Below are 26,980 nucleotides of genomic sequence, written 5' to 3'. Positions count from 1 at the left end.
CTTTTCAATATGTCGTATTTCATGATAAATAGTAACATTTGACGCTGATACTTCATCGATTACTTTTGACTTAATTCCTGGAACGAGGAAATTTGAGGACAGTGAAAGATTTCAGCGACAGGTTTTTGAGCCACTTCCTGCATCAGCGCCACACTTCAAGCTGTAATTTCAATCAGTTATGACAGATCGCCTGACTGATCCCCGGCCTGTTGCAGGTTTCTGCCACTTGAACATGTCTTCATCCCAGTTCCCCCGAGGATTCACCTTCGACTGCGACGACATGAACTTCCCCACCGAGCAGCTCTGCTTCCTGGGTCTCATCTCCATGATTGATCCGCCACGTGCCGCTGTGCCTGACGCAGTGGGTAAATGCCGCTCAGCTGGCATCAAGGTAATTGGTTCCACAGATTCAACATTCGTTGTAGTTGCTGAAAAAAGCCCTCTTCCCGGGGCTTCGTTTTATTGAGCTTTTAAGGGAAGAGATTTGCATGTGAAATGTCTTTTCAAATCACAGAATGAAGTCCAAATGGCGGCTGAAGCCTTCTCCAGCGAACGCTAGACGGTTCCCCATCGATAAGTGATGTTTATTTTCACGTGGGAAGCTGCTGAGAGCATATTTAATCCGAGCACTCCTGAAACAAGGACGGCTGAGGAGGCAGAACGTGATGGTGATGGTGGCGATGTACAGTGTTCCTCCTGCGTTCGGTCTCGCTGCCTATCAGAGGCGGCAGAGGGACTCCGCTTCTTTACATAAGGAGAAGTAAATGGACTTCCAGTGGCGAATGTACTTGACTTATATGGCGCGTTTTCACTGCTTCAGCGGCTTCGCAGAGCCGTTAGACACTCAGCAGCAGCGGCTCAGCCTGGCTTTGGTCAGCGTTTCAATGTCTGGAGGCGATGTGATATTGATGAACACATACTTGTGGGAAAAAAATACATATACAGACTTTTAGTACAAGTTCCAAAGTGTGCTTAAATACAAATTTAGCTAACTTAAAAGGAAATTTAGCTGATGCACAACACTTTTTTAAGGCATGAGACGTTGTTTATACTGTTTTCTGTCGGCATGGATTCAACAATTTAATCATCAGCAGTGACAGATCGAAGTTCATTGTAATACAACTATGACTGCTGTAATAAGAGCAGCTTTGACTTGTTCTATATATTTGTATGGAGGATTATTACTGCCGGCTACTGTCACTATAAATGGTAGAGGAGTCCAAAAAAAAGTCAGTTGAAATAAAGAAATGAGGAGAAAAGTAGAGCTATCGGTGTTGAAATGATGGTAATGAAAATAAAAAGTGGTCAGTGAATTAAATAGTCCAGTTTAATACCAGAAGAACCGACAGGTCGGGCAGCGCGGGAAAAGCAAAATGTAATAAACTATTTTCCTCTGAGAGACTCTTGTTATTTTGGGATTTATCCACGATGGCTGCAGAAACGCAGCATTAATAACCTGCAGAGACAAAGTGCCGAGTAGGTGACACAGTAGGATGTTTCAAGCTGTTTTTTTTATTATTATTATTAAAAAAAATACTCAAAAATTTCCTTTCTTTTATGTGTCAAACAGCAACTTAAAGAGTTCCTTTAAAGAAATGTCTGCTCAGCAAAAAAGTAAAAATAAAGATAACTGTCATTCAAATGTAGTTTCAGAGCCGCCACAGAGAAGCTGAAGTAACATCGAACGCTTCACAATTAAATGTGTCCTCAGGCATTCCACAAAGTAGTGTTTGCACTGTGGTTTGATTCCACGTCTTATGTGTGTTTGCTTCTCGTGCAGGTGCTCTGATTTCCTCCCACAGTCCAAAAACATGCATTTGAGGCGTAATTTACTGACGCTAAATTGACTGATCAGACATAGAAGAACTCATTACATTCCGAATGCAATTTGTAAAAGAATCCCATGTTACGCAACGCAAACTCAACAGACTTATCGCAAATTGTCATTACGCGTTAATCAATTGCAAACGCACACAGAGCAAATGTTTTGCCGGGAAGGTAATAAGCGAGGCCGCAGGAAGGTTAAGCAACTTCCAACAGAGATAAAAATGGATAATGAGCAGAAGGAGGCGTCCTCATTCAGGAGGGCGACGACAAATACAGGAAGCAATTCTGCACATTTAATTCCACATGCAAAAGTCATCACACTTGCCTTGATCGTGCAGCGTCGAGAGACACGGCGCAATTGGCTTAGAAACAAAATCTGAGTCCACTGGAAGTAAAGAAATGGTTGCAGAATTTAATAAAAAATAATACATAAAAAAAAAAAAAGCTCTTTTCCAAGCTTTAACTAAATCCTATCGGCTTTTCCTATCTTCTGTGGATGAGAGTGAAACATTGCTAATTCCAATGAAATGATACGCTGGAATATCTGTGAGCGTGTTGCTTCTTATTCACGTTGCTGAGTAGATACACAGACCTACAGCTAATGTTTGCACAGATGTATTCCTTATGGGGGTTTTGAGAGAAATTAAACTGGGCTCCGTATTAGATAGTGATGATGTGAGCAGCGTAAAATATTTAACATCAGATGGGCTCCCGCGGTTTTATGGAGAACACGGAGAAAAAAAAAGAAGAAAAAAAAGCAGCCTCCTGCATTATTTCTCATAGATATTCAAACTCAAGTCAGATCTAAACGGAAGCTAAAGTGGACGACATGAATTTTATTAGCTCGGTAAAGATGCGTGGATTCAGCTCATAGCTGTGAGATGTGGAGGAATTGAGTCCCGAGCAGGTGCATTGTGGGAATCGGCTATATGGAGATGTGGTGTATCTTCTCCTCGCTGAGCTCAGGCGGTCGGGGGGGGTGGGGGAACTAATGCACACAGCTCTGCTTCTTTAATTATCTTTACTGGATGTTAAAGTTCCAGTGCGGTGTGCTGTCATATGCTGCTTGATCTTTAATATCCCCTCATGCAGCCGGCAGACGCAGTCCTGAGGATTATAACAGTGATGAGGATTTTCAACAAGGTGCTTCATATTGTTTCTATACTTATTATGAAGTTTTACAACCAGATATTAAAAATAACTTATTATGTCGCGTATGTGTGGTGGATCAAATTCAGGACTCGATGTCGTCGTGCATAAACATGTTTTCATAAAGTCACCGCTCAGACGTTAATGCTATATTTCACTTTATTCCTCCTCGCTCGGGAAAATCAAACGCAGCCTCAGTTGTTCCCCAGCCCCGAACAGATTGTTTCTACCCCGTGACTTTGAAGAAAAAAGGTATTAATATCCATTACGCAGTATGTTCTTTTGTCACGTCTGTTGTAATATGAAAAATGAGCCTTTGAGTAAAGTCCAATTCTGTCACTTACTTCTTTCTTTTTTTTTTTTCCACGATTTTAAAAAGATTTGTTCTCTACATGTCAAACCGCTCTATAACTAACAACCGTGCCTATTGGGGATTTATGGAAGGAGTTCAGCAAATCCGACCTGCAGCTGGCTGCGTGGTTCGTTTCTAACCTTCCGTTAGTCAAGTGAAATTCTCCCGCTTCTCCTAAACTGCTGGTGAAATGACAACATTACTGATCAGTTTGATTAGTTCCCATCGTCTAACAGTTTGAGATCGTTTTGCTTGCGCAGTATTTCTGAGAATTGCGAAGTTATGAAAATGCATGACAAGATCTGTTCATAATTGCACAAACACAGTTGTGTTTTTCTCCTTTTGTTTCAGTTTACTCAGCATGTTAAACTCGTCAGTACTCGCTCACACATTACACACACAACTACTGCAAATCACGCTAAGATTTATTTCTGTTAGGTTTCCCACTCTGAAACGGATTTTTCTCATATAGAAATTCCGTCTAATGGTGTTTATTTACTGTTGCATCTTCATGAGAAATGTTTCAAATACAGTGTTTTTAGAATTTTTCCTGACTAACTATTCCGACGGGCAGATATAACAAATACTTTATCGGTCATCTGAGCCCGGAGTAAAGGCGGCGAGTGGAAAAATGTTGCTTTCTTTTCGCCTCTCCTTTTTTTTTTTTTTTGAGTCCCGCACAATTCCGCTGATGGGAAATACAACAGGAGAGATTTTTCAGCCCCGCTGTCGGTTTTGAACCTTTCACCCCCTCTCGCGCCATTCTGGGCCACTGTAACTACACAACACATTCAGATGACTTATGGGCCATGAAAGCCTGTTCCGTACTGTAGCTCAAGCATGTTGTGACACATGACACGCGGATAAAATACAGCGGGGGTTTACCGCTGTAAAGCTTTCTTATTTATGAGGCCTTCTGTGTGCCGTCAGGTTATCATGGTAACCGGGGACCACCCAATCACCGCCAAGGCCATCGCTAAAGGTGTGGGCATCATCTCTGAGGGCACCGAGACGGTTGAGGACATCGCAGAAAGACTGAACATCCCTCTGAGCCAAGTTAACCCCAGGTGTGTGTGTGTGTCTGTGTGTGTGTGTGTGTCAAGGAGGAAGGCCTCAGCTGTGTGCTGAAGCGTCCTGTAATAACCTTCTGTGTGATTGCGTGAGCAGTTGAGCGTGTGGGCAGCGATGTGTCAGCGGGATGTGTGTGTGTGTGTGTGTGTGTGTGTGTGTGTGTGTGTGTGTGTGTGTGCGTACGCGTGCAAGGTCGTATGTGTGTGTTCGAAGGAGGAGTTGACATGTTTAACCGGGAGTTAAGTGCAATCGAGGACGCCCGCTCTATAAATGTAGCGCCGAGTTGTGTGTGGAGACTTGAAGTCACGAGAAACAAGTGAAGCACCTGTGGACGGAGGCAACGGTTCACCTGAAAATCACAAGCGAAGGAGGAAAGCTGCTTTAATGAAGAAACTTCACAGGCTAGAAGAGTTGAACTCAGAATGTTAGTAAAACTTAATATTTGCTTGTGAGCGATCAGGATTTCAGACATGAACTCATTAGCAGAGAAGAAGTGTCACTGTAATCTCATTACTTCATCCTGGAAGCCATTGCTGTTATGAAATTCAGCATACTGATAGAATTAGTGAAGTTTTACATCCCACTTTTGTCAGTCGTGAACTCTGTCTACAGACAGGCCAACAAGAGCAGCTGAGTAAAATCTATCACATTTCAACTGAAGTAGAAACTCTCATCAGGTTCTAATTTTTAATAATTTGAGCATCGTTTTGTATGGAGCACTTATACAGTCTAATAATCAATTCCTATTCATTACACCACCAGACACATTCAGAGGCAGTAATCCCTCTAACATTAATTCTCCAGGCTTTCTTGGATTGTGATGTTTCATTTCTTTCGTTATTCCGCACCTCTCGAATATGTTAAGGACCAAAATCTTAGAAACACGCTGTAATCGCAATATTTGGACACATAATTGACCATTTTAATTCCACTCCAGTCGATATTTATCGACTGATTTATTCATGTTGTGAATATTATTCTCCTGGTCGTCTCAAATGAACATTTTCACATGCCTTAAATGCCGAAAATCCAGGAGGATCTGTCGAATTAGATCACTTTAAAATGGGCAGGCACTCCTGATGAAGTGGCCAGCCAGTGGATTGTAGAATCTGTGAAAAATACTGAGTTAATGAGTCAGTTTTAGAGTCGCTGCTCGGCTGATTCTGTTATTTTCCCACATATTTCCCCCCCCAAATGTCAAACTGTCCCTTTAAGACACGAAGCATGAAAAGGTGTGTTCTCGCCATAGCATTGTGTGTGTGTCTCTGTGTGTGTGTGTGTGTGTGTGCGTGCTCCAGAAAGACAAACTTTTGCAGAAAAACAACAAAATGTCATTGCCTCTCTTTGCATAATTGTTGCTGCCGTCGCTGACTTCTTACTGTGTTTCTGTGTGTGTGTGTGTGTGTGTGTGTGTGTGTTTGTGTTTTTGTGTTGTTTTCAGGGATGCCAAAGCTTGCGTCGTGCACGGTTCAGACCTAAAAGACATGAGCTCGGAGTATCTGGACGACCTGCTGAGAAACCACACGGAAATCGTGTTCGCTCGCACTTCCCCTCAGCAGAAGCTCATCATAGTGGAGGGCTGCCAGAGACAGGTCAATGGTCACAAGTGTGTGTGTGTGTGTGTGTGTGTGTGTGTGTGTGTGTGTGTGTCAGTGTCAGAGTGTGCATTTTTTGTATGATTGGGCCTTTTTCAAGAGCGCACAGCTGAACTGCAGTGGTTGAATACAGGTGTGTTCATGAGAAAGAGTGTGTGCCATTTCTGGATGAATGCAGTTTTCTGTGTGTGTGTGTGTGTGTGTGTGTGTGCTTCAGTGGATGAATACAGGGTTTTGTGTGTGTGAACGTGCATTTATGTGAGCATTCACCCACTTCAGGGGCCAGTTTTACAAAAGCGGACATGAATTTAATGCAACGCCTGTAACTTCCTGTTAAAGTCATGTAGTAAATCCCACATATGTGCCTTGAAGAAAACGCGTTTATGTGCGAAATGCCGGAATTAGACGTGTGTGTGTACTTGCACACGTCCCTATATATTGAGGTCATGCTACAATTCACCCCGACTCACTTTACTCTCCCTCCGTGTGACTGAGTGATTGCAACTCAATTCCATTTTTCATTTAATCTCCCCAGAGCTGCTTTGAAAAGACATTATTAAGACAGAAAGGGAAGGAGCGGGGCGGCGGAGGGAGAGCGGCTTAAATCACGATACTTATCTCTCTCCTCTTGACACTTTTTTTGTGCGCGGGGTTCCGGTGGGCGTAGGGGGCGATCGTGGCCGTGACGGGTGACGGCGTGAACGACTCCCCGGCGCTGAAGAAGGCCGACATCGGCGTGGCGATGGGGATCGCCGGGTCCGACGTGTCCAAGCAGGCTGCCGACATGATCCTGCTGGACGACAACTTCGCCTCCATCGTCACCGGAGTGGAGGAGGGTGAGAATGTGTGTGTGTGTGTGTGTGTGTGTGTGTGTGGCGGGAGCTGACAGTGACAGAACGGAGCAATAAAAAAAAAAAAAAAAGAGAAAAGAAACGTGAAGCCAAGAAACGAAGGGACAATGAAGTTAAAAATTTAAAGTCTCTCCCAGACAGCTCCTCTATCATGCAGCACCAGAGACGGGAGATTATTTTTGTATGAATACCTTAAACATTTACTTTTTCATGAGCAGAGCTCTCTGCACGATTTCATGCAGGATTTGTAGACATGGATCAAAAATCAGATCTCAGTTCTTCTGACATCAACTAATCATGATTTGAGTCCTTCGTGATCCGGCTTGCCGATATCTTAACTCTTTATCGGACGCGGTGTTTGATAAGTTCGTGATTTCTCCCCATTTCTTCACACAGTGGTGACTTAATGAAAATAACAGAAGACATGAAGAAATGCTTGTGCAAGGAGTTGAAATCGATGCTACCTGCGTAGGAATTTTAGAATTTGTGTGAACGGTGACGAAACATGACACTTCTGCTTCAGACTTTTCTTTTATGGATATAAAACGGATGCTTTTTGACTCTGTTACACAAGTGACAATCCATTCAGGACTTGTTCAATAACACTGCACGATGGGACCGCAATGCTGAATGAGTGATGCTATTTAAGATGCTCTAGTGAGAAACAGAACCTGTTTAGACACATTTTACATCTATGAAGAGTGAAAAAGTGCAATTTTAGTCATTTTTACATGATCAAATGGCAGAATATTTTCATTTTGTACTTTCACAGGCTTTCTTGTAAAGATTCTCTTGAAATACTGTAAAAATCTCCATGATTCAGTAAAGGATGCTCAGTGACTGTCCTATAAAGGGTATTTTTTCACCAGAAGGTTTCATAAAAATTGACTTCATGTTGAGATTGTTGTAATTTTTGTTGAAACTGTAAAGAAAACAGCACAAGTAAAGCTCTCGGCAGGCAGTAGACAGACAAAACGCCGACAAACTCCATTTGAGCTTTGAGAAGAATCGGTAAGAATGCTGTCTTGTCTAAGAATCTTACACAAGGCTGGTGATTTCAAAAAGCTTTGCCCTCAAGGACTTGACTTCAAGAGCCGCTGTGACAGATTTGAGACTCGCCTCAGGAGACTCTTCTTTAATTTAACTAGGGTGGCTAATGTGGGCCCGGAAAAAAAAAAAAAAAAAAAAAAAGCATTTGTAATGTAGATATGCTGATGAAGCAGTCACTTTTAATCACTCCTGAGCTCAGTGAGTCTGTAAAATTCATTCAACCTTGACAGCCCATATAAAAGCAGACTGAGACAAGATTTAAGCTATATAATACACCGAGAAAATGATCCGTCTAATGAGGTTCACCGACATTCATTTTATTAATAAGTAAATATCAACATGTGTAATTCACACACATGTTTTATTTTTCATTATAGGTCGCCTCATCTTCGACAACCTGAAGAAGTCCATCGCGTACACGTTGACCAGCAACATCCCAGAGATCTCGCCCTTCCTCTTCTTCATCATCGGCAATGTGCCTCTTCCTCTGGGAACGGTCACCATCCTCTGCATCGACCTGGGCACCGACATGGTGAGCAGTGGGGGGGGGGGGGGACATGTGGAAAATCTCATCAGCAGCTTTCAAAACCCATGAAATGTTGTTCCACTACCACCAGCTTTTATCACATGTCTGCGGGCTCGTTTAGTTCTTGATATGTGTCAAATGATTGTCACAATTTTAGCTAATGGTGTACTTTCACATCGAATTCCCTCCGTCTTTAATCCAGTGACGTGGTGCCAGAAGTCTGATGACTCGCCCTGTTTCCCAGCTCCGCTGTCAGGAGACATGCTCACCCCACAGCAAACCCAGCTGAGGCTTGAGCGCAGGGGTGTCAAACATAAGGCCCACGGGCCAAAATCAGCCCTCGAGAGGTTCCAGTCTGGCCTGCTAAACTACCAAGCAAATGATACAAAATTTCAAGGAGATCATTGATTTTAAACAAAGTGGCAGACACTGAGACCTAAGCTTGCATAATGCAAGTTTTTTTTGGACATTTCAGCGTCTTTTGCACTGGAAAGTATAATTTAAATGGGCTTCATTGTTAGGATTGTAGTCATTTTCAGTAGTAATTGTTTGGATTTTCATCACGTACGCTCTGCGCCACAAGAAAGAAAGACTTCAAATTTTAACATTAAAGGTTATTGTGGCTCTTTTTTCGCAGTCAGACCCACTCAAGATGAAATGGGGCCGCGTGTGGCCTCTGAATTGAAATGTGTTTGACACCCAGTAGCTCCAATCTTTGACAGGCAGGCGTGTGTAACACACACTCAGCATTGACCACTAAATATGTCAATCATACCCGGAACAGGCCTCCTCTAGGCAAAACGTTTTTACAATAAATAGAGAGAAATTCAGAAAAAGCTGGACAGGTTTTTCAAATGATCGATCTGACACTGTGTTCCAATCAAATTTAGATTATTCGTCATATGCTGCTGTGTTTTTCATTTGCATCTTTAGATCTCTCTCATTTTCTTACAGCTCAAAAGCAGAACAAAATGTTTCATACCTGTCAGAAAGTTTCACGGTGGAGTTTTCATCTTGTGCAAATATGCTGTTAGTGAGGCTAATTTTAGCAGATCTTCTCAGTGAAGGGTTGCTAATCATTAGCATGGTTCACAGCTACAAGCGAGCTAAGGGTGACATTAATCGCAAATGATGTTAATGCTGGTGTCAGAAATGAGTGCCTTAAGGTAAAAGGAACAAATGTTTGGTTTAATTTGTTCTTTCTGTCGGCGGGAGAAATTTGCTTTTGGCTCACCGCCGACGTCCATTTATTCAAGCAGAACAAAGACCGGGTGACACTCACATACAGATTTACATTTCACAGCTCTGCCATTTCCTGATGCCAGTCTCGCCTTTGTATTTCCTAGCAGCAACAAAAAAGAGTTGCTGGCACGCCGCTCGCCTGAGGGGCGTAATCCATCATCACAAAAGAAAGGAATCACAGAATGAAAATATTCAGGACTGCTTCAATTGTGTTCATTACTTTAACTTTAATTTTCCCTCCTCCCGGCTGCCAAACATTAGTGTGCATCTCAAACCGGTTCTTATACATCCAGCCAGAAAGGTAGAGGTTTTCTATTGCTTCGCATGCGGCTGCCAGAGAGCAGTTTTAGTCCCCACAGGTTACAGATAAAGAGAAGCTGCTTGCACACATTAATAAAGCACTTCCACTTATTATACCCAGACGACATCCGACAACAGCAACAACAACAAAAAAACGAACCTCTTTGGTTTTCCAGATTTGTTCATGCTGACAAATATTTACTCATCTGTCTGAGATCACAGGCGCAGTGCAAACTTTACTGGTCAGAATTCTTTTTAAAGACACCCTGATTGAATGTTAAAAGCGCCTAATTCCAGTGCTTGTTTTGCATATAAAAACCCTCCTCTTCAAAGCAACATGTCTGCATGTCTGCTGGAGTGAACAGCTGCATGTTATCTTTGAAGAGAAGGGACCCTAAAATGAAAGAGAAATTTGAATATTCATTAACAAAGAAAAGTACCTGAAAAAAAAAAGTGTTTATAAGTACTGTACACAAGTAAAATTACCAAACTCCCGTGTCTGCTGGTGGAGCTGTTAACAGCTTGTTAACAGCTTAGTTCAACTCCAGGCTGCAGGCTTGAGGGCTCTGCTGAGATTTAGCAGTGACAACCGGCACTTGGAGTGTGCTATGATTATTTTTAGCAGGCCCTGCCATGTGGAAAAAGATGGCTGCAAAAGATGTTTATCAAAGCTGGATGTGGCACACTTACCAATGCTCCGAGACAGAGATCTGGACGGCGCACGCCGCTGCACATACATTCAGGAGTGTTTGAAAAAAAAAAAAAAAAAAAAAAAAAGGAAGAAAATCTGTTCCACACATACTGCTTTTCACAACCCTGCTCCTTCTCTTCCTCCTCATCATTTCCTTTGCTGTGGGTCAGGGGAGTATAACACCAAAACAAACTGGATTTGTACGCCACAGTCTGGGCTGAGATTCACACTGAGCCGAGTCCCCACCTCCAATCCCACCTAAGTCTCACAGATTCCCTTCCCTAAGTCACACATATTGCTCTATTGCTTACCTGCTAAAACCAGCCAATATACGATCTTTATTACAGGGACCTTTTCTAGCCTCCTCTTTTATGAATGTCTTGAAATCCACTGCAGCTCTCTCTTCTCTTGTCTCCTCTCTCCGCCTCCTCCTCTGTCACTGTCATCGCTTCTTTTTTCCCCCCCTTGTCTCCTTTGCCCTTTTTTCTGCCTTTTTTCTCCCTCCTCGTGGTGATTGAATGATTATGTTAATCGTGATCTGTCTCGTCTACCCCCGTTGTCTGGCGCCGTCTCCCTGGCTTTGTAACGACGCCACAAAGACAAATTCCCGCACATTTATTGTTGCGGGGCACTTAAACCGAGCTCTTCCTGTCCTGTGCCTCCCTCCCCATCCCTCCAGGTCCCGGCCATCTCCCTGGCGTACGAGACGGCGGAGAGCGACATCATGAAGCGGCAGCCGAGAAACCCCAAAACCGACAAGCTGGTCAATGAGCGCCTCATCAGCATGGCATACGGACAGATAGGTTCGCCTCTCGAGCCACATAAACCCTCTGCAGCACGGCTCTTAAACCTGAATCACTGTGACAGGCCTCCTCTAGTCAAGATATAGTGATAATAAACATCCCACACATAAAAACATCAAATCATGACATCCATCACGATATCTGGCGTCTCTTACTGCCTTTGTAAATGTTTAAGTGCATACAATGAAGGACAATACAGCCAGACACGAAGTTTGTTAAGGTTAGTTGATTTTTTTATTTTATTTATTTATTTTTTTCCCGCTATGGGCTGAAAGTGAAGTGTGCATCTGTTTTCCGCCTAATCCCGGTCATGCTGCAGTGGCTGGAGCTTCACTTTGAATGCATGCTTCTTTATCTATGGTTTCATATGATGTGGGAAGAGTGAAAAAGCAACGGCTGGCCCAAATTCAGATAGGCTGTAAAATAGGCCAAAATGTGACAGGGTGTCATTGGATGACACACAATTTAAACCGAGCACGCTGAAAACAGCAGGCGACACACACCAGCCCCCATAAGTCCACGGAGACCGGCGCTACACCACAAATCACATTCGCAAACCACCGCGGTGACGTTACAGCCTCGAGTCCTGAAGCACAGTGAATGTTTACCTGATGATGTGATCCATGGTGACACTGAAATCAACAGCTACACATGTAGAAGAAGAGAAAGACAAAACAGACGCAACCAGCTCCGGCATCAACCTTAACCAGTTTCCATTCCGCAGCATCGTAAAGCAGTGATTTATAACCATTTTCTCAATCCTTGTTATGTGAGTAAAGAGGTTTAGTGTATCCGTCCATCCATCTTTTATCCAACTCAGTGTCACGGCCGATCCCAGATGACTTTAAAATTCCCCATCGGCTGCCTAAAGTTATTTACATACCGCACTGAGAGGATATAATCAGCGCCGCTGTGCTCCAAGAATATGGAGTAGAAAACTGACGCATTTTCAGTCAGAATATGCACTTTCTTCATATATAAGCCCATCTGTCTGTGAGGTTTAGGTGTAATCCCTGCTGTTTATCCAAATTCTCCATACTAATGTGTGAAATTGTTTAGAAACAGCATCCAGTTTACAGAACTGCGAGACACGATTAAGATCTCAACGTTAACAAGCAGCCTTGGGATTGGAGATCTCAAGCGAACACGAGACTTGGTTTTATGTTTCTGAGATATCTTCACACATCTGTTGGAGGAGAAGTGATTTTGAAGAACTACAGGTGTGTCGTTTGTTAACTGAATGCAAAAAGACCTCACAGCAGTTGAAGTTATACAAAATTGTGTGAAGACATTAAAATAGAATAGAATTAGAGTTTGTGGGTAAAATAAATCATATTAGTTTGGTCTTTATTTCCTCAATTCATTCTAAATTGCAGAGCACTTTCAGGCACATCTGAAGATAAATTACAGATATAAATTGCTCGAAAAGTAGAGCCTTGACATAGAAAATAATGGAATTCATGAAAACTAAGCTATTAAAGGCTCTGTGTTTTGTCTAAACCAGGTATGATCCAGGCTCTGGGAGGCTTTTTCACCTACTTTGTCATTTTGGCCGAGAACGGCTTCCTACCCAGAGACCTGGTGGGAATCCGCGTCAGCTGGGACGACCGTGAAGTCAACGACGTGCTGGACAGCTACGGGCAGCAGTGGGTAAGGAGCCGGGACAGATGCATGCTGGGGTGTTTTTTTTTCTGCTCGTCTAAAAAGCAGACAATGTGTGTTTGAACCCGGCAGACCTACGAACAGAGGAAGATTGTCGAATTCACCTGCCACACGGCCTTCTTCGCCAGCATCGTGGTCGTCCAGTGGGCCGATCTCATCATCTGTAAGACCAGGAGGAACTCGCTCTTCCAGCAGGGCATGAAGTGAGTGAAAGCTTAAACACGATGAAGGAGGCATTGCCGCTGAACGCACAACTTCAATATCTTGTGTTTCTGCTCGCCAGGAACCGGATCCTGATCTTCGGCCTGTTTGTTGAGACCGCCTTGGCCGCCTTCCTCTCCTACTGCCCTGGAATGGACGTCGCATTGCGCATGTACCCCCTGAAGTACGCGCCGTATAAGCATATCTCCACTCAACCGAAAAATAACCTCTTAAAGACCTAATAGACTGCCATTAGCCTGTCACTCCTGCCTGTAAATGAAGTCTGTGATCTCTTTAAACAGCGCATTGTTATCCTTAATATTCAAAAATGACTGCAATGAATTTAACAATTTGCACTCTGCCTGCGACTCGCTGCGGCTCAGTCCATCCCCTCCTTGTCTTACTCTTTCTCTCCTCCTCTTCCTCGCAGGATCTGGTGGTGGTTCTGTGCCTTCCCGTACAGTCTGCTCATCTTCGTCTATGATGAGGTCCGGAAATTCATTCTGCGCAGGACCCCGGGAGGTAGGTGCTTATTAGGAGCAACCCAGATTAAAAAGGTTTCCAGGGTGTTCAAGTGTTATTAAGCCAGAGGAAATGTTGCCAAACGATGGTGCATTGCAGGATTTGGCACCCCGGAATTGTGTGCCTCTGTCAGCCTGGTCTGACGATCGGACCTGAAGCGTCCCAGCGGGCGGCTGACAGATGCCGACGTGCCAGAGTTCGGCCTCAACTCCAATCGCACAACTTTATGAGTTCGAAAATAACAAAACAAAACCTGAAATGTTGTGAACTGCGATCAAGAAGTAAAGACTAGGTACCACTTTTACACAACAGCGTAGGTCGCAATTACGGATAATTATTGCAAACCTTTAATTCTTGTGTAATGTTTAAAACATTGCTTTCAAAGCAGCGTTTTCGACACGTTTGGCAGCTGTCTCATTAAAATCGCTCCATTTTGTAGCAGGCATAAACGACACAAAGCTTTTTTTTTTTTTTTTTTTCCAACCACCTTGTTGTTCTGGCACATTTTAATATCGTCATTGATATTCTGACATGCATTGTGGAAGAAGAATTGTAATAATTTTCCGTTTCAGAATCACTGTTAACCTGAGATTTAACAAAAGAAGAGATTTCAGGCCTTTTCTTGCTGCTCTGCAGCGGAAAAAACGATCAGCCAGGAAACAAAACGCACGGCACTTAAATTGCTGAACAATCCTCCAGCCTCCACAACACTTGGCTGATTACTGTTTGTCGTCCAGGTTTGATTTTTGACAGGCTACCGTGCAAGCGCAGTTCTGCCTGGCATGTTGCTGAAGAATTGCTTTTTAATAAATGGGGCAGTTTATAAACATGAAAACATCCGATGGCGAAAATCAAACCTCCACTGAAATCCAATTCAGGCTGATAATTAGTCTGCATGTGGTCCAGATTTCAATCACAGTTCTTTGTCATTTCTTTTCAAATATAGTACATCCAATTTTACAAAATATGTTTTTAGGAGATGGAGGAAGGAAAAAATACTGATCATTTAGAACAGAATGGTAAATGTATCCAATATCCAATGGATCCGTGTTCAGAGTGAAGTAATTAAAATGCAGGAATCAGATTTCTTTTTTTTTAAATTTCTTTCCAACTATTAAACACACACCAATCAGTCGCAGTAATAATCACACGCTACATGCTACATTAGTCTGCTTGTCATGTATCTACGTCCAGACGGACCTGCCGTCACTTCCACGACGGAAGCTCGTCGTGCCGGTTCATCCTTCGTCTTTCCTCGAGCCACTTTTTCAGCTTCCTTCATCTGATCGGTTTAATCAGCTCAACTCGCTTTACCCGTCATTGGTTTTAATGTTGTGGCTGGTCCTTGCATCCTAACATTGAGTGCAGGAAACAGGAGATACCTGTCCAACAAGAAGAGAAGCCCGTTGCAAATGATTAAAAAGGAAATTAAAGCAGGCTGATGAAGACTCTCGAGATCCGCCCTGAAGATCAAACACGCGATACGGACACTCGACAACGGCTCAAAATCTGCTCGCTGCCACAGCGTTTCAGCTGATGAGGGGCAAGACATTGGGAGGCAAATACAATTTATCGTGACAGTTAATCATTTCTGTTAATCTGTGTGTCACGGGCTGCTGATCGGAGTCTCGGAGTTATAAGGGGGATTCATTTGGAAATGTACAGAGACAAAGGCAACGGCATGAATACAAATAGAGAGGTACAAAAGGATATTATGAAAAGTGCTCGCCTGTCACTTTGGTCTCTGACACCTTTCCTCCTTTCTCTTTCTGCCTCTCTTCTCATCTCTTCCAGGTTGGGTGGAGCGGGAGACGTATTATTAACATTCAGAGAATGTCAATTTGAGTTGTGTGTCCTTCCGCGTGCCAGCCGACTTGTGTGTTTGTGAGGGTAAGACTGTGTGTGTCTGTCTGCTGTAATATTGCATGGATCAGTTCACAAATCTGATTATCATAAGAAGTCCTGCTGAAAATAGGCTTCTGATTGTGCTTTGAGTTTTTCTCCTTTTCATTTCGTCAGAAAACATTTCCAGCAGAACGTACACCTTTTGTGCCTCGCATAAACTCACACCACAGCCGCGTACTGCGGTGTGTTCCAGCTATAATACCAAAATGTTGTTCATATTGTGCAAAATTACCAAATAAAATATGTCCCAAAGTCCTGCTGGCTATTGATTTCATTTCCAGTCTTTGATTGTGTGCTCAGTATCATTGCTTGTGGCTATTGTAGCTTATTAGTCGTGCTTGTTGAGAGTTTCAGCTAAAACCTAGAAAGAATACAAAAACTTTGTGTCAGTTCCAATGTGAAATAACCAGATCTATGACCACATGCAGCGAATTCGAGGCTGTGCATCATTTGGAAATTATTCCAAGTTTCCAGGCATTTTGAGTTGTATTAACTTCGATTTAGTTTCTTTGACTGGCTTCAACCTGAACGCTGATCTGGCTTTGTGAACAAGAAACCAGCAAAAGAAAACACTGACTGTTTATCACATGTTAAAGCTCCATTTAAATACTAATATTGGCCATATACACAATACGGACGATGAAATTATAAACTGTCATTTGAGACGCATTCATCTTCTGTACCTTCTTTTTTTATTTTGGGACTATGAGTGGAACTCAGTACCCCGAGAAAACCCATGTACACAGATTGAAAACATGTAAACTCCACCAAAAGACCCCTGAACTGGAGCCTCAAACCAAGGATATACTCAATAATCCAGGGATGAATATTAACCATTTCACCACGACGCAGCACTGTAATCCAGACAATGCAGATTTAACTACTGGTTTTTGATGGAGATTATTCGGTTGTCATTTAGCTATACTGTTTTTGTAGAATATAGATCTATTGATTTGATGACCTTTCTTTGCTCATTCAGATGTGAGAACCTTCTGTTTCCCTAATTTAGAAAAATCTGCAGAAAGTAATTGGATAGTTCACAGTGGATTTTTTTTCTGAACTAAAATACATTCATACAGTTTTACAATGTTTTCCCCATACTTTGCCTCTCTCTTGTATGTTATTAAGGTGACCAAACCTCATTACTCATTTTATATGTCCTCTTTTCGAATAAGTGTCACGATGTAATTGACTTGCTGTTGCTCAAATATCTTCGTGAAAGCAATTTGTTCCTCAACATCTTCAGATCTAAAGTCAAAGGCAATGTCAAAACTGTCCTTAAAATTAATTAGAAAGAAATTTCAGCTCTCATTCGACCAACCTAAGCCTTGGTAACTTTGAGCCCTGTGAGTTCTGTACTTTAATACCAGACCGGGCGATTGGGAGCCGAGCCGAGGGCTGCTCCTGGGCATCATTAACCTTACTACCAGGTTTCTGTCTGCATTTACCTCCGTGTGGATTCATTCTGTGTGTGTGTGTGTGTGTGTGTGTGTGTGTGTGTGTGTGTGTGTGTGTGTGTGGTAACAGATATCTGTACTTCAAAAGAGCTCATTTCTTGGTACGGCAGATGACCGTTAACAGTAACAATGAAAACTTGAAGCAGTCCTGACGACACAAGACGAAGAATTTCAAAGGGATCTGTGAAATCAGTATTAGGAGAATGTCGAGACATCCTGTTTCTGTGTTAAAAATAGATGTCCCTCCACCAGTAATTTGCATGTATTGCATTTTGCATTTGCTCGAACCAGGTTTTTACATGTTTTCTCATTCACAAAATAATTTACACTGGAACCTAAAATATGAGGGAATTGTATTTGTGAACTGTTTCTATGCTGACAAACATTGTTCATGATGGATGGATGGATTTTTTTTTTTATTTAGTGAAGGCTACCTGTGCCACCGTGTCACAAACTGAACTCAATACACTTCACGAACTCAAAATGTTATTAGGATTTTTTTTAGTTAAAAAAAAAAGGATTTTAACCATTCTGGCAGAGTAAATGAAGTAATCTTTGTAAAAATTTAATTATTAAACCATCTTCTGGGTAAGGAAAAAAAACAAACCACTCCAACATCTTCTGAACTGAACTGCCCAGTCTGAACCATCTATAATGAAAACTACTGCAGTTTACGCACTGATCTATTTTAATTAGTGGTCTGCTTCAAAACTGACTCATTTTGACAGTTGACAGCAGTACAGTGACACCCTAAAATATAATCAATCATTCAGTCAAACTTTATTTGTATTGCAATTTTCAGATTATAAAAACAAACGACGCAAAGTGCTTAACAGCATTTAAAACATGAAACAAGATGAAAAAGAAAGCCCGTCCCTCCCACCAGTAGTCCACATGGTACAGCAGAACACACACAACCACACCGTCAGTCATAGATAGGTTGGTCAGTCTAATAACGATTGTTAACGTGCATGGGTCAAAACTGAAGTCACATGTTCAAAACTCTTAACACAGCCTGCAAAACACAAGTCCATGTGGACCAAACTGTGACTCACTTTCCATCGCTTTTCTCAGTTACCAGTTCGCCACCTGCAAAACACGAGGCTTTTACAGCATATTTTTCAACACTTTGTTCAAAATTGTTAAAAAAAACATAATCAAAACAGAATGATGGGGAAATGAAAACATGATGAATTTCTGCTTCAGCCACATTGGAATCTATAGAACATTCTGTAGAAAATATTGACAACCAAAAAATATTTTAAGAAATTATGCAAGAAATACAACAATTGTTGTGTGGGAGAATGTGTCATTCCACCACTCTGCTGCAGTGACTACATGGTTCATTGAGCATCTCAGGATGTCTGTGCTGTTTTTACCTCCATAACTCGTCCTTCTTAAACCCCAGTGAAGATGTTTTTTCAGTATGGCTGCGGAAGGTTTATGATCACTCTCCACACAACCAGCTCTCCTGACTGGATGCAGTGAACGCTGGGAGTAGAGATGTTTCTCCTGGCGCAGAGGTGGATCAGTGGATCACACACTCAAAGGCTCCACCCATATATAGCATCTCCAGAGAAGACTTAGTAAGATGTGATGTGGATGGATACATGTCTAGATGCACACAACAGGGTGTAAATGATACATTATACATGTGTTGTTTGTTTTTGAGTTTTTGATTTCTATTCTGCCCCCTGAATTCTGAGACTCACAATTTCTTTTGTTTACAGTAAACTTTTTATTTTTTGTCAGTTCCAAAGCACCTATGCAAAGGCACAGAGGAAATAAATGTTCTTGAAGTAAATTGCTGCAGTCCTCATCCCTTCTTGTTGGAATATTTAGAAATGTCAATGTGCAATGTTCTTATTTTATAATAACTACCAACTTATCTAAAAAGAAATCATTCATATTTGAAAGATTAAAATGTATTTTATGTAATGCTCTCTCTCTTGTTGGTATTTTGTAGTTCAGTGTGCTCAGAGTGACAGAGTTTGCTTCCAAAGTGAGACTATTCACTGGTGTTGTGGTTGAATGAGTTTATTTTGAGACATGTATGAAGGATTTTGCTAGTGAGTTTCACTGTTTAGCTGAGATGCATGATGGAAATGCAGACAAGGTACCTTGAGAGTTTGAACATGTGACTTCAGTTTTGACCAATGCTTGTTAGCAATTGAAAAGAAAAAAAAAGATGGCTTCATGGATGGATGGATATAAGAACCAGTGCTGTAACCTTTTTGTCCACAAAGACTGCCTGCATTTACCTCAATTATTTGTTAAAATGGTTTCAATAGTCTGGGCTACAATACAGAAAATCTCAGTTCTGGGGTTCCCAAAGCTGACAATCACTCGTTTTGATACAGGACATGTGATGGTGTGATTGACAACAGAGTATTTTGAAGGCTAAAAATACACTCTGGTCTCACCATCCATTAAATAATATCATATTGACTGCTTATTTTATGAATATCAATTCTAATATTACAATGAGTTACTTTTTTATCAAAGTTGATGGGAACAACAGTTTTTGCTGACTTCATTGCATTCAGATGTTATTTATTTATTGATGTAAAACGTAACTTAAACTACAAAACACTAACTAAGATGTAAAAGATGAGCTCAAAAAAACAGCCTTCAGTTATTTTCACCTCGACGTGACCTTAAAGCGCCTCTGAGGAATAACATCCGCTGACGTCACTTCCGCTCACTGCCAATCCAACATGGCGCTGCTCTTAAGGTCAGTATATCACGACTACGTAAACACTGGAAATGCAGTTTTATGTCGTTTTATGGACTCATGAAGTCATGTGGGAGTGTTTGGGATTAAGTTATAGCAGGAGACTTGCTGCCTGAGTTCAGCCTTTGTTCGGTTTTGTTTTGTTTGAATAGGTTACGACACCGCTCTTAGCTAGCGGGCTAACGCTAGGTGCGCCTATGTGCATTTTAAAGCTGATAAAAGATGGACTTTGAGACTTTCCGACACGAGTAACCGACATCTACTGTTGAATTTACAGTTATACTCTATGTATGCATGTGTGATTAGTTTCTACTGGTTGTTAATGTGCGCGTTTTAGTGCTCTGAATTGTTGTTTATCTACCTAGGTTGTCGAGCTTTTGTCTTTTTATTGACATGTAATGTGTTTTGCGAACAAATTGAATCAAGATCAGTCGCTTCATATCTTTTTTGCTGTATGAAAGGTTACTTCTCTTTAGATCTCATTAATCAGATCGTTGCCATTTGACGTTTTTGTCTTCAATTAGGCTAATTTAGGATCTCGAAATACTGTATTGAGCGGATTACTGCAGTATTTTTTTCCTTACAAACCATTATTTTAATGTGATGCTATAATTCACAGTTGGATTTAGGAAGCAATCTGGGTGTGTACTGAGATTTTCTTTTGTTAAATCAATAAAATGTTGTGATCTAAGATTATCATAACATCGGCTGTTATTAGTGATTATTGAGTTTTTATAAGTGAAATGATTAAACTTTCTTCTAGTGCAACGTATCCACATTAAAGATTTTCCCTTCGTTATCAAGTTAGATTTTACAAGTATCACTTAATAAGGAATCGGATGGGTCATTCTCCTATATTTCACTGTATGTTTTTCTCGAATGTTCAGGTAATGATCCAGCCATTACAGCTGCAATCTGATGTCTCCTTTTTGAATTAGGATGTGTTGCTGTAGTGGAATATTGAATGTCTTTTCTTCATTTGCATTGTTACTTTTCTTTTAATACAGCTCTATACTGTCATTAAATATAACTCCAACTGTCCTCAACACTATTTGATTGCAGACACAAGGTCCTCATAACAAACTGAGGTGTGAAACTAACAAGACCTTTCTCTCGTTTCTCTTCAGAACGTTGGCCCGTCAGGGTGTCTGTCTCTCCAGACCACAGTTCAGTGGCCTCTTCAGACAGTGAGTTTTGTTTTCGGAGTGTGTGTGTGTGTGTGTATAGGTTCACTACTGTTCTTTGTAAGATGCTTTATTAATCCACATGTAGAAATTCTGTGTGCATGTAACCAAAGTTAATCTTAGCTACACATACTAGGGGCAATTGGCTGGTGGGCGGTCGGCAGGTGGGGGATCAAAGGTTTTCCTTGAGGTAGCTGTGAGATTTAAAGGGTTGACTTCACCACTGCCCTCCCCTCAGAGAGAATTTACTCATATTTCAGCTGAGGTCTGTGTAATATTCTGTGTAAATCTTCCTTTCTGTCCTCTGCAGTGCTGCACCAATGGGAACCACAGCGAAGGATGAAATGAACAAATTTTGGGCCAAAAATGCCAGACTAAACCGGCCTATGTCTCCCCATATCACCATCTACCAGTAAGTATTGTAGGTCAAGCAGTGTGGAGTTTTTATCTTTTTTATCGGACAACGTGAGCAACAGAAACGACTCGATACAGATGTAATATGTTATGAGATTCACACTTTCTGCATTATGTTTGCAAGAAACCACAAATCTACTGCAGCACATCTTCCCTGCTGAAAAAATATTGCTGTTTTAGTCAGCTCTCAGATTTTGCAGGGTTTTCAGTTTTCATGCTAATAAAACAGCAGGGCAAGCCACCATTACCAGAGATTTACTGCAATAAGCACCTTGATATGTCAGGCAGCTATTAGAATCCTAAAACCTGCTGTAAAAAAAAAAAAAAAGTGTCTTGTAGATTCACGCCGAGATGCCTGCCTGGCTTAGATTTTATGCATCATTTCTCTGTCATCTGGGACCGCTCTGTTCGCACTTATTCTCTGACACTGACATTCCAAGCCATTTGTTGTTTCTACCATCTGTGGTCTAGTGAATTAAATATCACTCATTTGCCATTTTTAACGAACTCTGTACGAGAGCATTAGCCTAATTTATTACAGAAATGCAATAAATTCATCCCACAGCTTGCAGTGTTGCCTTGCAGGTCTGTTTGCAGTGCAGCTCGAATTTAAAAAGCAGAGTGTGGCTGTGAGACGACTGGTCAGTCACAGCCTCATCCACATGAAGCTCGTTGTAGTTACACTCAAATCCTTATTACATTTACATCTTAAACATATTTGAAGTATTCCTCACTGGAGTGCATTTGATGTATTGTGAAAATGATGTGACCTCCCCAACAATAGATGGCGATATGACTCTCATCTGCCTAGCATTAGCCTCAAAGCTAAGCTGTCATTGAGAATTTGTAAAAACACGCATTGCACAGCAGCTTTGGGAGAATTTTCATTGACATTTCACTGTGTTTTGTAGCAGAAGGCGTCATTGTTATTGGCAGACTGTAGCGTCTTTGTGTTGCAAGTCTTTGCTTTTTGTGAAAATACGGATGTTTCCGTCACATATTCTCTGCTCATTGTTTGATCTCTGTTGTAATGTTTTTACAGCCGGGTTCATCTGCACTGACTGTAAATATAATGCGTCCTTTTTGTAATTCCAGGTGGTCTGTTCCCATGATGATGTCCATCACACACAGAGGAACAGGAGTGGGGCTCAGCGGAGGTATTACTTTTGTTTGGTTCCTCTACTTTGAAATTACTTAAAAAAAGAAGTGGCTCTCCAAAAAAAAAAACAAAAAACGTGTGTACCCTCTCTCATTATTCCATCAACAAAAGGAAGCCTCTGTCAGCTTTTGATTGAGCCTGAAAATCTCCTCAGGGCATTTTAGTCCATCACTATTGATTTGTGCTGAGAGCGTTTACTGGAATTACAAAACAGAGGTTGTTCAATACAGTTCAAGCCTTGCATGTGAAAATGAAGTGTAATACTGGAGGGCTAATGGCTTTTAGTCATCGGTGTGGTGTTATAAAGGGTTGAACCCGTGTCGCTGTGATATTGCATGTCAGCGCTGCCGACCTTGGTGAAACATGCCGTGAGAGCCGAGTCCGGTTGTGTTTACATGTTAATGGCTTCGGTGGGTTCAGCGGCTGGACCAACCTGCAGGTTTTATTCAGCGTTTGATGGATGAATCTTCCACATTCCTCGCTTCTTTGTAGGCAGTTCACTAAAATCAACTCCCAAGTTGTTTCTTTTCCTTCCTCAGATGAGATTCATTGTTTGTTTCTCCTCTGTGTACGTTATCTCACATCTTCTGTTTATATGTTGGTGCATAAAAGTTCGTCCCGATGGAGATCCCAGGGAATTCCTCTCTTCTTTTTGATCATTGAGGCTATATAAAAATAGACGCTCGGAGTTAGTCATTGTGTCCAGTGCATTGTAATATGCAGCCAATGAGCAGTTCGTTTGATGGAGAGCCATTGTTTAGCCTTCATTTAATTTACTCAGTAGGGGGAAAAAAAAGCTGCTTGCATAACAGGGAGAGGCGTTGGGGGTGGGGGTGTAACGTCGTCACGGTCCATGCAGACATGCATTCAGATTTATAACCTATAAGAAAAACTTCTGCAGAATTCACTCGCACGCTGATTTCATCTTTAAAACTTAAAATCTGTCTATGTGCAGCTATCTCGGCGTTTGCTGTGGCAGCGCTGGTTTTGCCCGGAAGCTACCCCCATTACCTGGACCTGATCCACTCTCTGTCCGTCGGACCCTATCTCATCGGGCTGGCCAAGTTCGGCATCGCTTTCCCCGTATCCTACCACACCTACAACGGCGTCCGCCACTTGGTGAGAATCACTTGAGTCGCTCTCCTCCAGATTAAGAAGCATTATTTAGTTTTGTTTTTTTTGAGCTGGGTTAAAACCTGCCCCCGTGCAGTTTCTCTTTTTCCTGAGTTCAAACGGGAAACATTTGCTCACGTTCATAAACTCTCTCTGCTCCTTTTTTGTTTCGTTTTTTTATTATTCCATCAGTGGTGGGATATCGGCAAAGGCTTCAAAATTCCAGAGGTGTACCGCACCGGTTACTTAGTGATCACCCTCTCCATCATCACCTCCATCGCCGTGGCAATGCTCTGAGCTCAGGACGAGAAGTGACGAGGAGGAGGAGGAGAGGAAGAGGAGAGGATGGAGACTGGATGCCCTGTGGGAGTTTTGTGTATATGTTCTGTTCTGGCTGACTGCAGGCCTCATTTCATCAAAGTATTAAATAAAGGATTATATTATGCTGTACCCAGAAATTATGTTGTGATTTTTTTTTTTTTTCTTTTTTTCGGTCCCTTGGAATTAATTATACTCTGGAAAGCTTTGGGGTCATCAAATGCAGCAGAGTGCAAAGTGCATGCAAATGTGACCCAGATTATCACACACTTGTTCTTGCTGTGAACAAACAACCAGCAGCCAAAATTAGACCCGTCCTACATGTTCTCTCCTTATGTAATTTGTCTAATGACGCCGTGACGTCAGATACATGAATCACTTTCCCCTGCTTTAAGCGTTCATCCATTGTCAGACCGGCACGGGCCGCTGCTGGTTCCCGCTTCTGGATCCAGAAAGCCCCGCCGTAAGGCCGTCATTCATATTTTACCTTCTCCAGGCCGCTGGTGCTCATGATGCATTTTTAACACGGGTGGGGAAAGAGCTGGGCTGCCATGTGGAGAGGCAGCAGCAGAGCCAGCGGTGGCTGGATGAAGCATGTGAACAGGATCCTCACCAGCAGGCTGCCTCGGGCCTTACCTCCCACTGAACCTGCGCCGGAGCTTCGCTTCTGTCCCGCAGTGTGAATAAAAGCAAGCAGCGATGTAATGTAAGATCAGCGCGCACATGAGGAGGATACACATCGGAGCGGCAGCAGCGAATGGTCACACACTGCTTCTCTGAACGCGTCAGTTCGGATTGACTAAACTTGGATGTTGAGGAATCTGTTTACCTCGAACAAAACTGCTTTATCAATTTATACAGGAGGCTCAAAGGAAAACTGGCTGTCAACTCGGATGTCATTACGGCTTGCTGGTGAGGAAATGTATTTATGACCCACACACGGTATCAAACATTGCTTGTGAAGGTTACAAAGCGCAGTTTCTACGCTGTCAGTGTTGGTAAACCTCAAAAGGTAATTTAATGGTTTTGATCCTGTATTATTCCCCTCAGAGCCTGTTACTGGACAAATATATTTAACGGTTGTCAGCTCAAAAAGAATTATTACGGTAGCGTCAGCAGAGCCCCTCTGTGCAGGCTGCGCGGGTCCAGGTCTGGTTGTGTATGTAGATGATTTCCTGCACTCGCTCTAATCCGTGCTGCAGGCACATTTCCACCTGAGATCAATCACCGCAATTTTAAATTGTGATAGACAAGGAAATTGGTCAAGCTCGGCGGGGTTTTGAGACAGAATTTGCCTTTAGCCTCTTCAGACTAAACCCCACCGAGTTGTTTTTTCCCCCCTTTATTGAGTAAAACTCAAAGTGAAGCAACCTAATGAAAACATGGGTTGTTTATTCCCCTCCAAGGAGCGCTTTCCCTCATCGCCGATGATGCATTTGTAATGTACCAAGTTTCATTTTTTATTTTTTTTAGTTTTTACTCCCAATAACACTGCCATTATGGCGTTTTGACGAGATCTCCAGCATGAAAGCAGCGGGGATGGAGAGAGGCGCTCCAGCCGTCCGGATGAGGCATTAAGATGGTAATGAGTGCGCGGCGGCAGCACCCCCTACCGGCCGGCGCGGGAACATCCGCGGGCTGCGGTGCTGATGCTGAGGGATGGAGAGGATGCAGCGCAGACTGGGAGGGAGGGGGGGAGCATAAACCCGGTTTTGATCGGAAAAAAATGTGCCTACGTCTCTGTGGCGCAATGGAATAGCGCGCTGGACTTCTAATCCAGAGGCTCCGGGTTCGAGTCCCGGCAGAGATGATGCTGTGTGTTTAAAAAGGCTTTTTGGATGATCAGAGATACGAGCATGCATTGTGTTTTATAACCTCTGTGTTCTGCAAGGCTGCTTTATGCAAAGGCACGACGGTTCAGTACACCATGGGTGTGGAAAGACAGAATACTAGCTGAGTTGTGGAGATTTTGCAAAGGTCCAGTCGCTGTATTTCTGCATGGAAATTTCACAGGGATGATGTGCAAAGGTCACTGCTTTCATATGCAGATTGCAAACGGGCAAACAGCCTCAAACCACTGAAACCAAACTCTGGCGTGGCACTTTACAGCAATGCAAGCTCGGTTAAGACGACCCGGGCCGTGCCCTCCTAGGTTCCGGTCCTGCACAGTCCTCGTATACCGACACCGCAGGACATCAGGGCGCCGGGGAGACAGGGAGAGGGGGACGGTTTCAGCACCTGGGGCTGTCCTCTCATTTGAACCAGAGCAAAAGCTTTTCTAACGCAGCGCCAGCAAACAAACATTTAAAGCCTTTTCCTTCCTCATAACAAGTGTTTAATGATGCCAGATGCTGCGTCTTCACTCTCCCATTCGCTTTAGAGACGGAGAGAGATAAAGACTCAGGTTTCCCTTGAAAATAAATGAGTCATGGTGCCAGGGAATACTGCCGTCTCAAGATTTTTGGATTCTCGGTCATGAACTGTAAATACAATGTGGAGAGTAAGGACAGTACTCTTTCCGGTTGAGTGAAATCAGGGTGTGGGCCTTTCTGGAGTCCTTTCAAGGACCCCTCAAGGTGGTTTCCAAAGCCATACATTATGCAAACTCTGGATCCTCGCGCATGTTGATGTGTTTATTCAGTGAGTGTGGAAAGCAGCTGCTCGCTTGAAGATCTCTCCAACACCATGACTCCCGCCACCTCTCCTGGCTCCCCATGGCTTTTACTGCTTTGCAGCCCCTCCAGGCCCACCTTGGGGGTTTTCCCAGTTTTGTCGCCACCGCCACGGATTGTCGTGCGACCGCCGCCATCCATGTTTAACCCCATCATGCCTCCCCACACACAGACCTAATCCG

General features: G+C 42.6%; 2 protein-coding genes and 1 non-coding gene across 3 annotated transcripts in view; all 3 read left to right on the top strand.

Moving 5' to 3' along the window:
- atp1a2a (ATPase Na+/K+ transporting subunit alpha 2a) overlaps nucleotides 1–16,002 on the top strand; it is a 39,209-nt gene extending 23,207 nt beyond the window's left edge. The window contains exons 14-24 of the mRNA XM_030115646.1: nucleotides 216–391; nucleotides 4,259–4,395; nucleotides 5,841–5,991; nucleotides 6,662–6,830; nucleotides 8,273–8,427; nucleotides 11,334–11,457; nucleotides 12,962–13,107; nucleotides 13,192–13,322; nucleotides 13,403–13,504; nucleotides 13,751–13,842; nucleotides 15,637–16,002. Coding sequence (XP_029971506.1) covers nucleotides 216–391; nucleotides 4,259–4,395; nucleotides 5,841–5,991; nucleotides 6,662–6,830; nucleotides 8,273–8,427; nucleotides 11,334–11,457; nucleotides 12,962–13,107; nucleotides 13,192–13,322; nucleotides 13,403–13,504; nucleotides 13,751–13,842; nucleotides 15,637–15,665 — 1,412 coding nt within the window. The 3' untranslated portion in view covers nucleotides 15,666–16,002. The remainder of the gene's footprint in view (nucleotides 1–215; nucleotides 392–4,258; nucleotides 4,396–5,840; nucleotides 5,992–6,661; nucleotides 6,831–8,272; nucleotides 8,428–11,333; nucleotides 11,458–12,961; nucleotides 13,108–13,191; nucleotides 13,323–13,402; nucleotides 13,505–13,750; nucleotides 13,843–15,636) is intronic.
- A 3,895-nt stretch (nucleotides 16,003–19,897) lies between these two features.
- Nucleotides 19,898–24,262, top strand: sdhc (succinate dehydrogenase complex, subunit C, integral membrane protein). Its single transcript, XM_030114745.1, has 6 exons — nucleotides 19,898–19,938; nucleotides 21,066–21,125; nucleotides 21,433–21,534; nucleotides 22,632–22,693; nucleotides 23,651–23,814; nucleotides 24,001–24,262. Exons 1-6 carry the CDS (start codon nucleotides 19,922–19,924, stop codon nucleotides 24,103–24,105), a joined length of 510 nt encoding a protein of 169 aa, XP_029970605.1. The 5' UTR covers nucleotides 19,898–19,921; the 3' UTR covers nucleotides 24,106–24,262.
- Nucleotides 24,263–25,862: 1,600 nt separating this feature from the next.
- On the top strand, nucleotides 25,863–25,936 carry trnar-ucu (transfer RNA arginine (anticodon UCU)). The gene has a single exon. It is a non-coding gene; the product is annotated as a tRNA-Arg (tRNA).
- Nucleotides 25,937–26,980: the final 1,044 nt, after the last annotated feature.

This window comes from Salarias fasciatus, chromosome 18 (assembly GCF_902148845.1).
Source record: "Salarias fasciatus chromosome 18, fSalaFa1.1, whole genome shotgun sequence".
Lineage (NCBI taxonomy): Eukaryota > Metazoa > Chordata > Actinopteri > Blenniiformes > Blenniidae > Salarias > Salarias fasciatus.
The sequence above is the reverse complement of the archived record's forward strand: the minus strand, read 5'-3'. Positions and strand labels throughout refer to the sequence as shown.